This window comes from Arvicola amphibius, chromosome 1, assembly GCF_903992535.2.
Source record: "Arvicola amphibius chromosome 1, mArvAmp1.2, whole genome shotgun sequence".
NCBI classification, from domain to species: Eukaryota; Metazoa; Chordata; class Mammalia; order Rodentia; family Cricetidae; genus Arvicola; species Arvicola amphibius.
This window is the reverse complement of record NC_052047.1, coordinates 39,747,622-39,768,113: the sequence shown is the minus strand read 5'-3', so window position 1 is coordinate 39,768,113 and position 20,492 is coordinate 39,747,622. Positions and strand designations below refer to the sequence as shown.

The window sequence follows — 20,492 nt, the reverse complement described above, 5'->3', positions numbered from 1 at the left end:
CTTTCCCATGTATGTATGTACTATGTGTGTATGTATGAAGAGTCGCGCGTACTATCATTCTCAGGTAGGATGCCAGGTGACCCGCTTTGGCACTCTCTACCGTATTCTCGAGACAGAGTCTCTCACTGAACCTATAGACAAGCTGGTGGCATTAAAGCCCCAAATTTTATTTTCCTCTTGCTCTTCTCCACAGTGCTGGAGTTACATTCACATGTGTGGACATGCCTGGTTAGAGTGTGTGTGTGTGTGTGTGTGTGTGTGTGTGTGTGTGTGTGTGTGTGTACACATGCCTGGCTAGAGTTACATGCATATGTGTGGACATGCCTGGTTGTAGTTAAATACACATGAGTAGACATGAATGCCTGAAGTTACATGCACATGTGCAGACATGCCTGGCTGGAGTCACAGGCATACGTGTGGACATACCTGGCTATCATACGAGCCCTAGGATCCTAACACAGGTTCTCATGCTTGCAAAGTAAGTGCTCCCACACACGGAGTCAGCACCCCCCGGTCGCTATTTATTATTTTTCAATGTGGTTTATAGATATAATCAAAAATTATTATTTAGAAAACAAATCAATAAAATGTTACACTATAGACTAATAAATGGTACACAGTGTTAAGGTAGAAAGGTGGAACTTAAGAATAAAGAATACAAAATTACATTGTAATCTCAAAAAAATTAAAAACAATGTAAAAGCGAAAACAGTAAACTGTTGACTGCTATGCAATATTAGAATGGGAGGGTGATGCATTTTCATTTTCTATACTTACAGATGACAAGCACCATACCAAGTGAGGAGGGACATCAAACTATTCTAAGCAGCCATGCTTTAACACTTTTCCACATATCAGTACAGGGCTGACTTTACCTGGTAAATTAAGATACCGATTCCTAATTATCCATATAAATTGCCCTGCTGGATAGTGCAAACGGTGGATAAACTCCCAAAGTTATGTGCCTGGAAACTTAAGCCCTTTTTATAAATGAATAAGTAAGATGAGGATAGCAAAATAAGATACCTGTCTAAGCTTGATGAAGGGATAAATTCTAGATAAAACAGTGCGCCTTCAGTGAATGGCTTTCTAACAATTTCCTACAATGAAGCTTGTGACAAGAGAAGGAAATCAGGCCACTTCACGGTATTCTGTGAGGTGTCCGGCCTGCAAGTATTGTGTGATACTAAGGGTAAAGGCTCATAATGCTTTGACCACCAGACTAGCAGATGGTGGGAATGACAACATGTTATGGATACTGATGAGGCTCATCATGGTTCCTGCCTGGATGGATGGCCCCTCATCTCTACAAACAAGTCATAAAGTCTCTACATCTAAAGCTGTAATTCCGGGTAAAGTGAGGGTCAGCTCAGCATTCCAGATTTCTCCCCAGCAACACAAAGATGATATTTTCTTATCATGAAAAATTGTAACCCATTTATCAACTGTCTGCCATGGCCATATGGTTCTGAGTAATTAGAGGATGCACATGGCTCACTAGCACCAATTGACTGTAAAATAGAAAGCAGAGTACCAAAATAAATGTCAGTGATCTTGAGAGCTATTGAATGTGAAACAACTGCGTTTCTTATTAAGAATACTTTGGTGATATTTAGTCCCCTTGCAGACTATTAGAACATGTTCAGACTATGTTCCATTTCTGGGTGTTTGACAAAGCATTCTGTGTTTATCTCTCTTTCACATCCTGAGAATTAGCATCATGAAAAATGAGTAGATCCATAAAATAAATGTCTTCAATTTTATAAAACCAAAGTCTAAGCTAAGCTTCTCATAGTGCCACTGAATCTCAGAGCAAAACTGCTAACAGAATTTAAACAACATTTTGTCTAGCCTGTCGAGGACCCAAGGATACCAGGACCCAAGCATGTCCCTAAGCCTTCTGTAGAGTGAAATACAGAGTACAATCCAAATATAAACAATTCTATTACAACCGCTAGTTACAAGCAAGCATAAGAACACAACAGAATTCAGTTACTATTTGCCCTGGGCTCTGAGGCTTGTGCAGGGCTGAAAAATTATCTTGCTGGAGCCATGCTTGTTGTAATCACTGTCTAGTGTTCAGGAGTTTACAAAGAGCTACCAATTGTAATTGTCTGAAAAACTCTGAAATTGGAAGCATGCATCCTGCTATTTTTCAAAGCAGGAAAACTTATCCTGAAAAATCTGTATTTATTTAAGACCTGAATTATGCAAGAAATATTACTAGAACCTATACACTAGGACTTACAAAAGTATCAGACTACAAGGTACCTGAAGTATATAATCTAAGGAAAGATAGAACAAGTTGTAACACAGAGAAAGAGAAAGCTTGGCTGTGGGTTCAGTACTTCTAACAACTTACAGACAGTCAGATGGACAGACAATATGATATCTGTGTTTATAAAAAGTATTCCCCTTAAGAGCTGATACCAGTCAAATGATGCCACCAAGAAGGACTAGTGTTCAGACACATCTCCTGCTTTAGCTCACCACATGTTCAAGAACAAGAATGACAGCAGCTCCCTCAGCATCATTCTGGGGAGGAGCAAGTTCATATAGTTAGAAGAGGCTCAGAAGGATGTCAGTCACACTGACTGGCACTCACGTCTACGTAACTATCACTGACTCTATCTCTTTTATCTACCACTTCCAACTGAAGCCAATGGAATCCATTACCTATTCTAAAGTGAATCTCAAGAAAGTACATGCTCCAAAGTAACAAGCTGATGCGATTTTTAAAGTAAAATAAAATGTGCCTGTTAAATATCCAAAAGCAATAAAATAAAATTACCCAATAACTACATTCTGGTTGTGAGCTTTATTCTCAGTCTGAAAAATAGGTGAAAAGCAAGAGAAACCATACGTTCACTCCTTAACAGGCTATCAACTGATAAAACTGGTAAAGGTGCTATACTATGAAAGACAAAGGGCTAGGGAGGGCTTGTAGAGTAAACATTGTTCTATATTTAATTTCTGTGACCAACACAGAATATCAGAAAACAGGAAACTACCACCAGCAACAAGGATCACACGTGTTGTTTAGCAGACCCCAGACATTGCAAATGTGTAAATGCCTTGGCACTGACAGACTCAAGGAAGAAACCTGGCTAAATAACTATCAGCAAGCTACCTACCTTGGCCTAAACCACATCATTTGTAAATAGAGTAATTCTACCTTAAAGTATTGTCATAAGAATTAAATGAAGTAATGTAAGTAAGAAGCTTGATATGTCCAGACAGCTCTCACTTAGAAGTTTTACAGGCAGAATCTGTTACTTATAAAATATTCCATTTCATCTGTAATCATGGAATGACTCTGCACTAAATATTCAGAAAAAAAATTATCACAAATATTGACCAAGATACTAAAATGAGTCATTTATACAAATTTATTCAGTGAGAGTAATTCTGAATTGTTAAAACCACACGGTACAAGAGCAAAATGAAATGCTGATCCCTAAAGAGAGAAATTAAAGAAGAAATTATTAACCCCCAATCTGCTGAAATCTCAAATCTATTTTTAAAAATAGTGAATGTTAGGTTTTCCCTGCCAGGAATTTAAGAACTTGGTACTTAAACATTTGTTGAAAACAGATGTGGCATTGTATGCCATTGGCACCAGCCTTCTAGGAAACACCAGATGCAGAGCTTGGCCAGAGAGAGAACCCAGAGAGTGTGAGGTCACCACCTACATCCTGTGGCTTCATTCTGTGCCATACAAACCAAGCCTCCAGAGGCCAATTTAAATGCTATTAGTGCTCCATCCCCATGCCAAAGCATCAAGGGACTTTACATGAGGAGGAAGAGCCTCTTGTTAAGCTCTGATTTGAGGATATTTAATCAAATGAGTTTATGTAGTTAAAACCCCAATGCCACAATCAGCATCAAATGGATGCCCAAACCCACCAAGCAAGACATCTGGTTGTAATGAACAGGCTAATATTAGCATGATATTTTAAAAACTCATCAGGAAGAGATGGGAGACTATCAGGGAACCATGAACAAGCGGAAGCCAAGGCCAGTTTCCTTTCATTCTTTCATGTCCATGTGCTGAAATCCTAACCCACTAAAAATAAACACCAGGAACAAATACAACACACATATTTCAAATTATGTCCATACTTGATTATTGCACTAGAAGTGTTGGTATCTACCTCCTAATACATGGGAGGCTGAGGCAGGAGGATTGCCACAAGTCTGAGGCCAGCCTGGGATACAGGATGAGTTCAAGGCTAACCAAAACTACTCAGTGAGGCCTTATCTCAAAAGACTACACACCATACAGAAAAAAAATTATGATATATAGACATACTGGTTTGTTATCTACACTTTTTTTAGGTAAAATAGCTTAGAAAACAATCTTTGAAGGAAACAGAGGACCTGTGTATTTTGAGTTTATTAAAAATAGTTACATTATGCACAAAATTTCAACATAATAAAATAAATAAAATTGAAGCATCATCAAATGATCAGAAAATATGTCGTGAAGCTTAATTTCTAAACTATATAAAGAGCTCAAAGTAATTGACAAAAAAGATAATATAACAAAGAAGATTGAAAAACACAATGAGATTAATTCGAGCTATCCAGAGCCAGTGAGCTTCCACTAGCTGGGATCTGTCTCTGTGGGTTTCCCCATCATGATTTTGACCCCTTGAGTCCTACCAGAGTTGACTTCTGGGAACCATCTCAGTATCCCTAGAGCACATGGTCCTCTGGAAGAGCAGTAATCGTTGCTAAGCCATCTTTCCAAATCCCAGTTAGGCAGCATTTTAAATGTAAAAGTTGCTTGAAAAGCATCAGAGGAATTCTGTGTGTTTGTCATTGTATCTATCTATCGGGGTGTGTGTGTGTGTGTGTGTGTGTGTGTGTGTGTGTGTGTGTGTGTGTGAAAGTAGGCCTCTTCGCCTTACAGTGAAGATGTGGAGGTAATAGGACAACCTCAGTTCTCCACGTCCGCTTATTTGAGCCAAGGTCTCTGCTGCATTTGTTTTCCACAGCAATCTACCTATCTCATAGGTTTCTGAGGATTCTCCTGGCTTCTGTCCCATTTCCTTGTAGGAAAACTAAAATACTGATGTTTGGGTTAAGTATCTTGTTTTTACATGTGTTCTGGGGATTCAAACTATAGTCTTCTTGCTTGCTTGCTAAGTTCTTTTGGCCATTGATTCATTTCCTCAGCCCTTAAAAAGACTGTAGGATTATGCATTGAATTTACATCTACCCACAGGGGAAATGGAAAAGAGTGAGAGAGAAATGTGGAGAGATAGAAAGAGAGGGAGAGAAAGAGAACAAATTGATTTGAATTGATTGAGGCTAGTGTAAGATTGGAAAGATGACTCAGTGGTTAAAGTACTTGACATTCTGAAAGCCGGAGGAAACCCAGACCACATGTATATGCCAACCTGCTTAGAATTCTGGAGCTAGTGCTACATATAGAATATGGAGTCAGGGGCTCCCCAGAGCAAACTGGCCCGGGAGAGAAGCCATGGCCCGGGAGAGAAGCCAAGCTGGTGAGATCTTGGTCCACTGAGAAACCCTATCTCAATTCATAAGCTAGAAAGGAATGAGGAAGACTCTCGCTGCCAACCTCTGGTCTCCCCATGTATTCATACCTTTACACACCACAAGAGTACAGACAGATACACACCACACACATGTGAAAAAAAATGAAGGATAACAATGTTTCACAGAGACTGTCAGCAAATTCCTGGGACTCTAAGTTGCAGTGCTGTTCCCACCACAGACTAAGTTTCCAGTTTCCACTAGGGGAGCATGCATCCATATCAGCCAGAAATGGAAGCGCCTGCTAAATTCTTCCCAAATAGATAGATGGATCTAGAAATGTAATGCCCATAACATAAACTGTAAATATCCAATTACCAAAGTCCTTTTAAACAGAGAGGAACGATAATATGAAAACGCTGTCACTATTATTATAGCACACTACAAATACTAAAACACAAGCAGGTATAAGGAATAGAAGAATACTGAAAAAAATGAAATGGGAAGGGCTTTGAAATGGAAAAATATGGAAGTGGTGACATTTAATTTATAGGATGGGAACAGTGTACTGTTTTCCAACAGGGTGATTAGGAAAGAATTTCAGTGTTGGTATCCAAGATGTTATTTGCCTCTCTCACAAAGGTCTTCTCTGATTCTCATCTCTTTCCCCTTCACTTCTCCTTAGAGTCTAACTGGAGAAAGAAAAAGACTAAAAGACCTCAGGCTATCTGAAACGTAAGTCCCCTCCAGTCTCTCTACCCGGCAGCCAGAGAGCCCCTCTGAGTTTCAGTTCCAACAGCGAACTAATGAAGTTAAGTGCACGAAGCAAGCAAGAAAGGGAGCCTTTGAACTGAGCAGCCAGGAAACCAGAAGCCCCTGCTAAACACAGGCTGACATCTATTATTTCCGAAGTTAAGACCAGTGAGAGAACACAGTACAGATGGACAGCAAGACTGCCAGCAGGCTCACACCACTGCTCTTAAGAAGGAGAGGGAATTTCAAAAACCATTAAAGTGTTTGTGGCAAAAGTGAGTTCCCGGTGAATTGAAGTGAGAAAAAATGCGTGTTCCTGTCTCAGTACTAGAGACAGGTTCAGGAAATAAAGGAAAAGATTACTGAAGACGTGCCTGCAGGGAGGCTGGCATTGTGAAAGCATCTTTGGGGACTGGAGGAAAAGCTCGGGAAACAACCATCTTCAAAGCAGAGTAACTTCTGGGTATACAGAGTGAAAGGAACTCAATGGATCAATCAAAGGAAAACAGTCTCTAGTGGCTTTCCCTTTACCCAAATTCTAATGATGCATTGGATGTTTTTAGACCCTTTGAAGTCACAACAAAAATACATCTCTATAGTAAGTGTGGTAAGGCAAGATTTCCAGAAAGGCTGACCATTTCAAACCCTTACACAAACTACTAACACTCCAGGAAGGAAGCAACAATAGCAAAACACAGGCTGCAGACTCCTTTGGAATTAGGCGCAATGCTCTATGGACACTCCATTCTGAAACTATACTACAATAATGATGGTCTTCATTTTTACTAAGATGTTTGTCAGTTCTTACATTGGTATTTCAAAATGTTCAACTGAGCAGAAGTTATTCTAAAATAAGATTAATAGGAAAAAAAAGCTACCACCCAAGGGTAAATAAGTGAATGACAGGCTCATTGATATTAACATAGGTGAGGGAAGGTTTACACATTTTCCGACTGCAGGATTTTCGGTCCCCCTTTTGCTGGATGCCTATCACTTTAGAGGAAGAAAAAATAAACAAACAAAGAACCCTGAGAATCATTTCATAGTGTGTAGTTTTGAATTCTCTAATGAGCCATGTGTGGTACTTTCACAAATGCCTATCTGCCACACACCCCAAAGGTTAACTCAACTCATCTGGAATAGGCCCCAAACTCTGAAATTTCAACAAAATAATGACAGCCTTGGAGGCAGCGATCCTCCTGCCTTCATGGTGACACCTGTTAATGGGAATAACTGCATTGCCAGAGACAGGTAGTTACAGCAGAGGAGAATTAAAAACCCATACTACACCCTCCCAGGTGCATCATATGTAGCTAGGATAAATGTGATTTCTCTGGAATGGCTGACCCTCATCTCCATATACTGAGATTACTAGAATAATCAACAAATTAGTAAAACTATGTATTTACTGATGGAGAGAAACCTGATGGTGATTCCTGGGTTACAGTGATATAGGCCAATTCCATTGTTTAAAAAGTGGGTTTTTTGTGCTACAAAATGAATTCACTGCATATAAATAATAAAAACAATTATGTCGTGTTATGTGGTCATTATATAGATCTAACAAAAACTATGATACAAAATTCAAATATAAATAAATACCTCACACTTCTAAATGAACATTTTCATGATCTTTGAAAATTACTGGTATGGGGGTGTATGTATAAAACTTTTAGTTTTTTTTCTTTTCTTTCTTTTTTTGAGACAGGGTTTCTCTGTGCAGCCCTGACTGTCCTATAACTCACTCTGAAGACCAGGCTGGCCTCAAATCCATAGATCCATCTGCCTCTGGAATTTAAGGTGTGCACCACCACCACCCAGTCCAAACATTTAGATTTTACATTAAAGCATACTCCTATCATACATGGAGTGCAATCTCAACACTTGGGAGGTGAAGGCAAGGGGTCCAAGAGTTCAAGGTCATCAGCTACAAGAAATCCTATCTCAAAAAGGCAAAGCAAACAAATAAACAGGCAATAAAAGCACTGAGCTTATTACCTGTAGCCGCTCTTGCCTGGCATTTCACACTTGCAGATAAAACTGCCCTGCTAGATAAGCACATCTCTCTGACAGTGCACAGTCTGATAGAACATTCACTGAGCCCATGTCCTGAAACGTTTGGGCAATGAAATTAGTCACAAAACTAATTCTTGCCTATTTCTAAAAGATAGGATCTCAGAAAAGATTTAAGCCAAGTCTTTAGTAAGAAGACAAGCTTAGTGCCAGAAATTCTAGTTTCAAATTAAGCTTGGCATGATCAAACTGCTCACCCTGCACAAACTATGGAGAACTCATTTTACTCATCTTTAATGCACAGATGAGGGAATCCTATAATTATAGGAAAGATTAAAAATGAGTATTTATAAATTAATTAGCATAGAACTTGGCACTCGATCCATGGCAAGCACTTTAGATTTTGCTTTCATATATAACAGTATTTGAAATGATTTCATACAAAAAGCTTCTTTCTCCCAAAGGGTTAATAAAACTCAAAAAGACATATTTCTAGAAAACAACACAAACTCAGATAATCTAGCTAATGTGAGCAATGAAACGAATAAGAGGAATTGTATTTGGTCTGTGCAAGTAAAAAAAAAAATGAATTCCTCATGTTGGCAGAGTAACTTCAAAACAGAGACATGCAAATTATGAATGCTTAACCTGAATTCCAATGAGAAAAGTTTTAGTCAACTAACTTCAGAGACTTCAGAAACAATATTCACATCTAGTTCATATATACTGTTAAGTTATATGTCGCTATTTTTAAGAGTATGCTAAATATGCACATCAGTACTTTGCCCATGTCACTCAATGATTCCTTCCAAAACTAACTGCCTAATATACCCCCCAATAATGAATACACGCCTACTGAAGTTTGAGAATAGCTTGCTAAGAGCTGAAGTATCAGCTAATAACTAGTGCTTGTTTTGAGTTGATGACTGTTTTTAATAGGAAAAGAGGCCTTGTCTATACCCTTATCACAGTCCACTGTAAAATGAATTCACCTTAGATTAGACATTCACAATACACTCCTTCATCTTCAAATAAGAATTAAGCACCTAAGGAGGAAGATTTTCTTTCACACAAGAAAGTCTAAAATAATAGAGAAAAGAAGTCTATACTCCAAAATCAAGTATAAAGCTTGTACGACATCGAAAAACACTTTATCTACAAGTCTCCACAAAAATATTTAAACTGTCTCTAGTTTTTCCTATTAACCAAATTCAATCATGTAACAGTTAAAGCCAATATACTATGCATATGTGACATGTATATACAAGCGGATGTGTGTGTGCTTTTCTATATGGTGGCAAATATATATACCTAAATATCTCTATACCCACCTCTCTTTAATGGGGTTCTACTACCAAAGCAGTTTCATGACAAACAAAACATCTGTTCAAAGAAAAATAAAGACAATAAGACCTAGTGTGGTGGTTTTAATGAGATACGTCCCCCATAGGCTCAGAGTTGTGGATACTAGATCTTCGGGTAGCACCACTGCTTGGGGGAAGCATGAGAGGTGTGGCATTTCTGGAAGAAGCATGTCATTGCAGCTGTGTTAGAGAGAGTTCATCCTTGTCACTATTAATCCACTCTCTGATTTGGGCTCATGGTTATGGTTCTAGATGTGTGCTCTCAAATTCCCATTCTCACTGGTAAGTCTTCCTGCCATCATGGCTTCTTATTTATTCTAGATAAATCAATTCTTTCTCCCATAGGTTTCCTTGGCCATGGTCTTTCTACATCAACAGAAATGTAACTAATATACCTGTTTCTCATTATCATCTTATTTTCTATCACAGAAATGTGGAATTAGTCCCATTCAACAGTATCTGTATTTATTCTCAATTATTCTCTGATGGCTATACTTTACTTCAACTAAGGTATACATTTCAACAATTTATTTCAATGATGCTGCTCCCTTGGTCCACTAAAAAGGTGACATGCAGCCTCGGGTCTGATGGAAATACTTTCCTGAAACAAAGCCTTCAGTCAGATTTTCTGTGATTGTTAGCGGATTACTTAAAGTAACAGTAAGATTATGAATCCCAAGCAGCTCTCAAAAGCTAAACACAGTTGCTACTATCAAAGAATAGTAATTTACAATTAATGTTACAAAGCTCACCTGCTCATTTTTGCACAGCCACACACTGTTTCCCTTCAATACAGTAAAAATTTTGGCTTTGTAGCCTCTCAACTCAAGATATCCACATTTCTCAGGTGCCACAGCTGCTTGCAACTGTGCAGTAACAGATGGTGACTTCAGTGCACTTAATAATATGCTGATCCAATCATTCCTCTCTTCTGAAATTAAAGGAGAAAATATATAAGACATATAGACATAGAAACATCAACATGAGATCCTCTTGCTTTAAAGCCAGTAACATACAAATTCTTTACCACAACCACTGCCTAAATTCCACTGTCAGCATAGTCAATAGTTCAAATTTAAAAGACGAGAAGAGATTTCATAGATGCTCTGGAGACAGTAAAATGAGCTGCTTCTAGAGTCATTCAAGAAATAGTACAGCTCAGTATCCATTTCAAACCCCAAAGAAGGCTCAGCATTTTAGACTCCAGGAGACCTATGACCCTATTTATGTCTGAGAAACACTTTTAAATGATTTAGGATATTAGGTTTTCTCTTTGTCATAATTTTGCAATGAAATATTTCAATCAGAGTTCTGTTTTGAGTTTGTGACCTCACCTCCCCCATCGGTGTTACTAATTTGGGAAGTTATGGAACGTGAGTAGAAGGTCAGAACAGGAAGAAGTGGCAATACAAAGAGTACTTCTGTTGAAGGCTGTACCCACTGAAAAGTGTTTTTCTTCCTTTCTGCTTTTTCTCTGTAAGTAGGTGAAGAAAATTTCTATTTTCTATACTCCTCTGGCCGGCTTTTCTCAAGAACCTGAAGCAAAGTGGCCAAGTACTGAGCTCTCTGAAACCATAAACCAATGTAAGACCTTTTCCCTTAAGTTGTCTGTCAGGGTACTTGGTCAGCGCCACAGATAGAAGCCAAGGTGTACAGAAGAAAGCAGGTTCAGTACTCAACTGGAGGTCGAAACAGGGAAATACTCAAGGCTTTATAACTCAGCTGACAAAGTAAAACTTGATACTACACTACCCTGTACAAGCCAAGTGATCTTCGATCAGGTACCACATACTTACTGGGGAACAGAAATGCGATGTATTCTCCAAAGAGCAATCAAGACAATAAGTCAAGTTAGATTTGAACAGATAATTGGGCCCAGACTAGAATAAATGTCATAAAAATTGTATCAAGTAATATATGAATCCATTCAACTGAGGTAAGTGATTTACTGAAGGTCACTAAGAAAGGTAGTGCTAAAATTATACTAAAAATTATTTCAACTCCTACACAACTGCATTTGGCATCATAGAAAGGGGGGCACATGATAGATAGGTCTTGAGAATGAGGGACAATGTGAAAAACCAAACCGAAGCCTGAAGGTCAGAACAGAAGTCTTAGCAAGGACAACGTAAGAAAAAAGCATCAGGAACCAGCACTGGTTTAGAGACTTAACTAAGAGGAACATATTGATAATTTTTTATGTACTTAATCTATATTTGTTAAATGAATATTTTAAAAATACATAATACTCTTTAAAATTATGATAATAAAAGAACATGAAATATGCAAGATCACAAAATTCTTAAGGTATTTGACAATTTCACATGAAAATCATAACTATTGAATATAATACATGGTAAAACATGAACAATAAACAATTTCAAATTGTGTGAGTGTGCATGAGTGTGTGTTTCACACTGGCTATAGGGATCTGTATCAGGAACTAAGCTGCAAAAATAGCACAATGATATTGAATGGCTATGAATCTTTTCATGACATTTTCAGAAACTTATTTTAGGGGAGAATTGCGTGGCAGTTTTCACAAAGCTTGTGTGAATTAATGTCCTTAGTCAACCAAGAGACAGAAAAGATAGGTTTCTACAGGACACAAAACAGTCAGACGCTGATGCCTGATCATGAAATGACTTCCTTTACTATACTCTTGGAACCTCTATTTGTGTGACTTCATTTAACTCTGATTGAAATTCCCTTCATGTCCTATACAACTGAGAGACAATATACAAACTACAATTTCTGATGACTTACAAGGTTTCTGGGAAACTCCTAATGGCTGTCATGGGTTTCTTTCTTTCTTTTTTTTTTTTCTCATTTTTTTATTCAAGATTTCCATCTCCTCCCCCTTCCCTCCCCTCCCTTCCACCCATACCGCCTCTCCACCCCTCTCCAAGACAAAGAGCCATCAGGGTTCCCTTCACTATGTTAAGTCCAAGGTCCTCCCAGCTCCCCCTATGTCCAGGAAGGTGAGCAACCAAACTGACAAGGCTCACAGTGAGCCCATCCATGCTGTAGAGTTCATGTTCATTGCCGTTGTCCTTGGTTTCTCAGTCCTCCTCCACCGTCAGCCACATTCCGAGAGTCCGGTTTGGTCCCCTGTTCCATCAGTCCCATTCCGACTGGACTTGGTGGTCTCCCGTTAGATCTGTTCCACCGTCTCAATGAGTAAAAGCACTCCTCGCGGTCCTGGCTTCCTTGTGACACTTTTTCCCTTTCTTTCTTTTTCTTTTTTTTTTTTAATTTAAGGTATTTAACTGAAAACTAGGAGGAGACAGTAATTTAGTCAATGTGGTACTATATATCAGTGATTAGCTATTTTTCTAGATATTATTTCAAGATGAGTGTGTTTGTGAAATGTGTCTATACTCATTATGTATAAAAAAGCTATGTGCTTTGATAACTAAAATAATTGTCTGTTCTTCTTGATTCTTTTGATTATTATTTATTAGTTGGAAATGCAACAATTTATAAGCAGTAACATTGTATGTATGTATTGATCTCTTTATATATAATTTAACATGTTTCTTTATATTTGTGATACAAAAATGTCAAATTAAGGAATGTTTATAATCCTTTAAATCTTGAACATTCACACTGTTGTTTGCTCTTCTTGTTTTCTGTTTCGAAAATAATCAAGACTTAGATGGGAAAGTTTATGTCTGTTCTATCTGGTTGACTATTGATAATTTTTTAACTTACAAGGAAATTATGAGAAATATAGACAGAAAACATCCACTTCCTGCTTTGAATTACACAAACAAAGGAAAACAATTCAAGATAATTAGCAAGGAGAAGACAAAATTGAGAATCCTGTGTTTATGACTGGCAGGTAAATCTGGGAGTGTGAAATTCAGGATTAAGAAGATAGATATCAAGTGTACAATAAAAGTAAAATATATGAACATTCAAATGTCAGTGTATTTAAAGGTAGTAAGGCATAGCTGATACACGGATGTTAACCCGAAAATAAACAGCCCAGAATAAGAAAAAGTTTGTCGTTATAAAATGACCATGAAAGATGGCAGGACAATCCAGCTCACAGATCACTGCCCATTTTCAGAACACTGGGATAGATGAGCAGAGCAGCAACAACATGTGAGCAGAGACAACCTCAACAGGAAAAGATCCATAGATGTGGATAAACGGCAAATGAACAATGAGAAAGAACACACACACACAAAAGGAATCAAACATTATCTACAAGAATAACAATGACTCCAAAACCAAACAGGGGAAAGATTCTCAAGACAAAATAAAATAAAAGGAATCTCAAGTGGCAAAATTTTTCATAGAAAGGGAAAACAGAGCTAAACTGTGGAATCTAGGACTTCTTTTCTGATAGGACTGCCTATCAGAGAATCCACAACTTTACTGTGGATTACAATAAGTCTCCTTATGAGGTACACTCATATTTAATTAATGATGCAAAATTATTTCAAAAGAAATCTTAATTTCTAAATTATCACAATTTACACTCAACATCGGAAGTTGATAGTCCTACCAAGTAATGTAAAGGATGATTGTTTTGCTGAATATTCATAATAAGATTCAAATATAAATATAATACAATGACATATACCAAAGCTTTGTGGCATTTAGACCACAGTTAGCTTATATCTCAGTAATTAATTTGAAATTGGCAACTGCATGTTTTATATTTTTATATGTTTATATTAGAACAAAATGGATCAATACCTAAGATTATTGGCTTCGGAATCTTCTGATAGTAATGGGAAAAAAAACAAAGAATGAGAAATAAATGCCCTGTTTGGGGATGAGAACTGATCTGTCATTTATTCTAAACAAGCAGATTGAAGATCCATATGTCTCCACATACACTACTATAGTTCCTACAGATATACCACGTAAGTATTTGGACACATACACTATTGGAGTTTCTATGGATATACCACATAAATATTTGGACTATAGTTTAGTGCCAAGGCTATTTAACTATACAACAGTAGTAAGGGTGTATGACCTTCCCAGCCATGGGGTTTGAATGGGGTTTACAGTACCAGGCAATTATTCTTTAATATGAAACAGTCCTCAATTTCATAAGGCTCAGAAAACATTTCACAAAAATGATAAAAATGTAAGATGCAAAAGGGGGTAAGAGACTTGCAATGCTATCTTCTTTACAAGATAGTCACTGCAAATATGATTTCATTATATCTGTATCTACCTGAACTGGGCCTGAACAAGACTGCCAGTTGCCAATCACAGACTGAGGAAGGGCTCACAGAGCCCTACCCTTGACTGTTGACTTCTTGAAAACTGTTAATTCTGGGAGAACGACAGTCATCTTTAGTTGTACATAAAACTTTTAGGCCACCAGGTTCCAGTGGATATTTGGATACACATGGACACAGTCGTGGTTAAAATCAGTGTGTCATCAACAGCATCAAGAAGGCATGGCTATGGGAAGGGAACCTTCAGGAGTACAGTGTGATAACAGAGGTGGGAAGAAACTAAGAAGGAGCGGGGAGTGAGAATACAGAGAATGCTCTGTGTGTGCGGGGGCACGCGTGTGTGCATGCGTGTGTGTATTCTTTTTATTGACGAAATTTGCTGATAATCTATATGAAGTTATTAACAAACAAATTCCATTCACAAAAAAAAACACAAAAAAAAACCAGGAACATCCAGTTCACTAAACAGAGAGAAACAGTGAACAGCTAATGCACACAGAATCAAACAGATTGTAAGAGTCATTTGTCTTAGGCTGTACAAAATGTGCATCCTTAAATGAGGAAAACATGTTTTGGCAATTTTCAAACCAAATAATTGTTTTCTATTTGATATATGGTTTGAGACAAGCTAGGGGCTATTGTAGCTGAGCTAGTGAACTACGGTTTAAAAAAAAATGTGTGAAATTCCAGAAATAAACAATTCATAAAATTTAAATTACATGTTATTCTTAGTCGAGTGTTCCATTCTGTTTTGATTCAAGACACGAGGTATCCCCTATTCCAGTGTGTATGAATCACTCTGTGTGAGATGTTCTTCCACTAGGCATAAAGTAGTCATCTCAGTTATCAAGTAAAGCAGCATGGCTATGCAGTACCTGTATTCCATAAGCTTTTATACTGCTTAGTGACGGTGTTGAAGTGTGGTCACAGTGATACAGGACAATTTGCAAGCTGCCCAAGGAGATCTGTGTAGTTCTTCCAGTGAACAAGCTAAAAGGATACTCAGATATTTTTGAATAGAATGATCACATTAGTGTAACTTTTGCTAAAAATGTTGCCATAACTCTTCTGCCTTATTATAAGCTATTGCTGGTCCTCTTTTACTGTCTCTAATTTAAGAATAAAACTTTATCATATGTATATATATATATAGGGAAGAATGCAGTATATTGTTACTTGATACCATACACAGATTCAGAAATCCCCTGGGTATAAGCGGCCTATACCTCTAGTGACTAAGAGGCAGATTACCATGCTGAGTCCTTCTAAGAATAAATATCTAAGAATAAATATCTAAGAATAAATATCTGATTGTACACCAATGTAGCAGTTCATTAAGCACCATTCTTGCTGCAACGTTCCCTATTATGGCTTCTCTCCATGGATGATAATTCAAGTTGGGGAAAAATTATAGGTCAGAAAAACAAAAAAAAAAGTGGTTTTGCTATAATGTAGACAAAATAAAATAGCAATCTCTTCAATGAATCTTAAATTAATTTTTGTGGTTTTGAGAAACACCAAAGACTCAGAAATGTTCAAACTGTCAACACAAACATCATAGTCTTTGAGTTCAAAATTTAGCATAGGTAATTCATTAGTTACAAAGGATACCAGAGAATGTGACACAGGGGCAAGCAAAACCACCATAAATATAATCACCAACTGTAACTCAACCTTCACTGTGAGGTTTGTGTCTCTGTCTCTGTCTCTCTTTCTCTCTCTCTCTTTAGACAGATCCTTCACTCTGTAGCCTAGGCTGACCTCTGACTTATAGGAGTCATCCATTTCCGCCTCCTGACTGCTAGAATTTTAAGCACCCATCAAACTCAGCCAGGAACTTTACTTTTCATATGATCTGATCTAAAAAAAGACCCTTCAGTGTAACCAGGCATCAACGTGAGAGCCGGAAGTGTTGTCAAACGGATAACCACCAACTGTACGAATATTAGCTGCTATGCTACGGGCTTATTCTGAGTATGGGGAGCAGGACCATTCTCTCACAGACATTAAACTCCACTGAAAGGAAGAAGGCCATAAAAACACAGACATTTACTAGAGTACACTACACAGTGACAGGTGAATTGCAACAGCATAAAGCAGAGGATGAGAGGCAAAGAGGAGTTAATTTATATAGGGTACTAGAAAAAGCCTCAGAAAAGAGACTGGTCAACAAAGCCTAAAGAAAAAAATGATGGAGCAAGCAGGAAGGTGGCTAGAACATTGCAGGATATGAATGCTGTAGCCTCAAGGAAACTGAGACTTGTAGATACAGGTCCAAGAGTCCCTTGTTGTTAAAATGTACCAAAGGAGGGAAGAAGGCATGGAAGGAAGGAAGGAAAGAAGACCAACACCAGATCAAGAGTCAAAAGGGCTTTCGTACATCATACACCCTATGCTTTGTTCTCAGTAAGAAAAGAAGACAATCGGACATTAGAAACAAGATTATATGATCAGACCTCCATAATGAATGGTTTTTCTGACAGGAGGACTGAAAATATACTCATAGTGAATCGATAAAGTGACTAATCAAGATGAAAGTGATTGCTTTGAGCTAACAGGTGACACTGTGGGGATTAAGTACCAGTCAGCATCTAGTCTTAATTTCAAAGTCAAAGTGACAAAGTGACAGAATTCTGGAACTGATTAGATGATATATAATAAAGAAAGAAACAGTATTAGCTCATGACTTGAGCACATGAGTCTTTAATTCTGTTGATGAGGAAGATTAGAAGAGAGGGTAGAAACAGGAATTTGAATATCTGACATCTGAAATACTATCGAAGACCATGCTGAGATGTCAAATAGGAAGCTGATTGATTATATGATTCCAAGATACATGAACAGGACACTGGTGGGAAGACACATTACAATCAGTCACCTTACCCATAAGATCTTCAAAACCAAATATGTGGCCTATAGTATTTTGTTTTGTTTTGCTTAAATGATATCACTTTATTCTAATAAACTCACAAACAAAACCCAGAACACAGCCAAAGAAGCCCCCTATTTGCTTCAGAATGGACACTCAAGCTACAGAATACTTCGCAGAGACACAGAGTTTAAAGTTAGTCAAATGTCTGAGCAATAGACGCCTTTACATTCAGTGTTTTGTGTGTGTGTGTGTGTGTGTGTGTGTGTGTGTGTGTGTGTGTGTGTGTGTGTGCCTGCCATGATATGAGTGTGGAGCCGAGAGTACCATCTAGGGTGTCCGTATTTGTCTTCTATTTTGTTTGTGACAGGCTCTTGTTCGCTAACATAGTAGCTGACCTAGGAATGTTCAGGGATTCTCTTTTCTGCTTTCTATTTTGCTGTAGCAGCCCCGGAATTACAAAGACATGCTTCTGCTCTGGATGGAACTCAGGTTCTCACCCTTGCACGGCAACTGCTTTACCATGGAGCTATCTACCCAGCCCTAGTAGAATATTAAAGTATTATTAGAAAGTCCCACTATAGTTATGGTGAAAAGTAGATACATATTTATGTGTTCCTTTTTAAAATGTCTTCAAAAGACATTATTCATAATACAATATTTTAAAGGGAATTTGGAATCCTAGAAAGATCCTAAAACATCTTTACAAGATTGCATTGATACTATTAAGTAATCAACGAAGCAGATTGTCACCACTGATGAGAATAAGGAGGGGAATAATGGAGAGTTAGGAAACATTTCATAATTTGCTCTGACCATGTTGTAACTTCCCTAAGCAACTGGAGTGTATTTCTTATGCCAGGTCTAATAAACTTTTTTCATTTAAGAATCTCTGGGGCGTCAGAGTCAGAACTCCTTTGGGGACCTGTCTAGTGCCTACAATTGAGTGACTGACCCCTATTTCCTAGGGCCTGCAATGTGCTCAGACAGACAGAAACATAGCGCATACCATTGAAGAACAGGTTCTCAGAACAGTACTGGACAAGAAACCCCTTATTAGAATTGTTGCTCTGCTCTAACCCCGAGAGATAGGTCCCTGTAACATCATCTGTCTGAAAAGTTCCCTATACTTGGCGATGACTGGGGACCATAATGTCATGAACTCCACACCCATTGTTTCTGCCCCAGAACAAGAGGAGTCAATATGAAATTTCTCTCCGAGCAAGACTATTTTCAAAGTTTTTAACATAATTTGCATTTAATTAAGAAAATAGCAATATCTTTTACTATGAAACCCAGAATAATCAAAACATTAGATAGGGGGATTGCAAAATACACCAAACAGTAATGGTATTTTTTAGTTACGATTTGCAGAAGTGGCTACGCACACACAATGCTCTACAGAACACTCCAGGGTAAAGGCTGGCAAGCACCTTGGGGTGATATGTAAATGAATGAGAGTGACTAAGGGCTAACAATACTTCTGTGGCCAGACTTAGGCTGAGGGTCAGGTTAATAACCTCTGTTCCAGTGTTGTTTTCTTGTAAATACCAAGTCAACTCAAATAACCTGAGTCCTGTGTCCTAAGTGTCCAGTGGCTCCAGCAATCTAAGCCTACCTTCAACCTGTGAGACTTAACCAAAGGCCATAGCCATGGTCTATATCGTTTGGGGAGTCATCGCCCTGCAGTGCAATTTCCATAGCACCATAAAATACTATGCCAGCTGCCAAGGGAGGAAAGCAATTACTAATTCTACTGTGACGTGACATCTATGAACTACAACAATGATAAAAGTAAAATATCCATAAAGCATGTTGACGGTGACCAATGGCTGTCTAATCAGACTTAATGTCCACTCACAGGAGGGACTAATGCTTGTTATTGGAAAGGTAGTCAGTTTTCCGGGGCTAGTGAGGTCAGGGGTCTTAGAATCTAGTACAGCCACTTTGCTAGACCAACATGATTCCTCATTACGCACTAAATTTTATCCTTATCCTCATTAATAAGTATGGTTACTACCCTTCATCAAAGCAGCTCTTCTTTACAGTAAATGGAGACCATTACAAAATCCTCATCTAGACCCAATGGATCAATGGATGATGAAAAATCCACCTATAATAGACACATCTACATAACAGCCTGCATCTATAACACAGTGTGTAGGGAAGATTTTTAAGAGCCTTAATACCAAAAGTCTGCTGTTCTGATGCTGTCTCTCCTAGAATTATCTGCATAAGAAAGATCTGAACAATAGCAATTCCAACAGACATGTTACATGGAAGGGTGAAAATTCTCACAGGCCCACACCCCTGGATAGGAATTAAAGGCTGATTGATGAGAAACAATGTTAGCCTCTTCCAGGGTTGAGCATCCTTACTGGCTAATCCAATATAAAGTTGTTATCCCTAAAATCATATACACACAATCAACAAAAACTCAGCAGGTTGTATTTATATAGATTCTCTCTCTCTCTCTCTCTCTCTCTCTCTCTCTCTCTCTCTCTCTCTCTCTCTCTCTCTCTCTCTCTCTCTCTCTCTCTCTCTCACTATGTGTGTGTGTGTGTGTGTGTGTGTGTGTGTGTGTGTGTAACAATAATATTTGGGGAAAAATAAGCTATCAAGGGGAGAACATGAAGGAGTTTGAGGGAGAGCATTTGGGAGGGTCTGGACAGAGGAAATAGAAGGGAGAAAGTGTGATCAAATTAAGTTAAAAACATATTTAATTTTTTTTAAAAAAGTATATATACATATATATATATATATCAACAGAAATAGAAACTA

The 20,492-nt window shown here is 38.0% G+C and overlaps 1 protein-coding gene across 1 annotated transcript in view; it reads right to left on the bottom strand.

The window, feature by feature from the left end:
- Nucleotides 1–20,492, bottom strand: part of Arap2 (ArfGAP with RhoGAP domain, ankyrin repeat and PH domain 2) — a 173,889-nt gene that overhangs the window by 92,211 nt on the left and 61,186 nt on the right. The window contains exon 10 of the mRNA XM_038328559.1: nt 10,388–10,566. Coding sequence (XP_038184487.1) covers nt 10,388–10,566 — 179 coding nt within the window. The remainder of the gene's footprint in view (nt 1–10,387; nt 10,567–20,492) is intronic.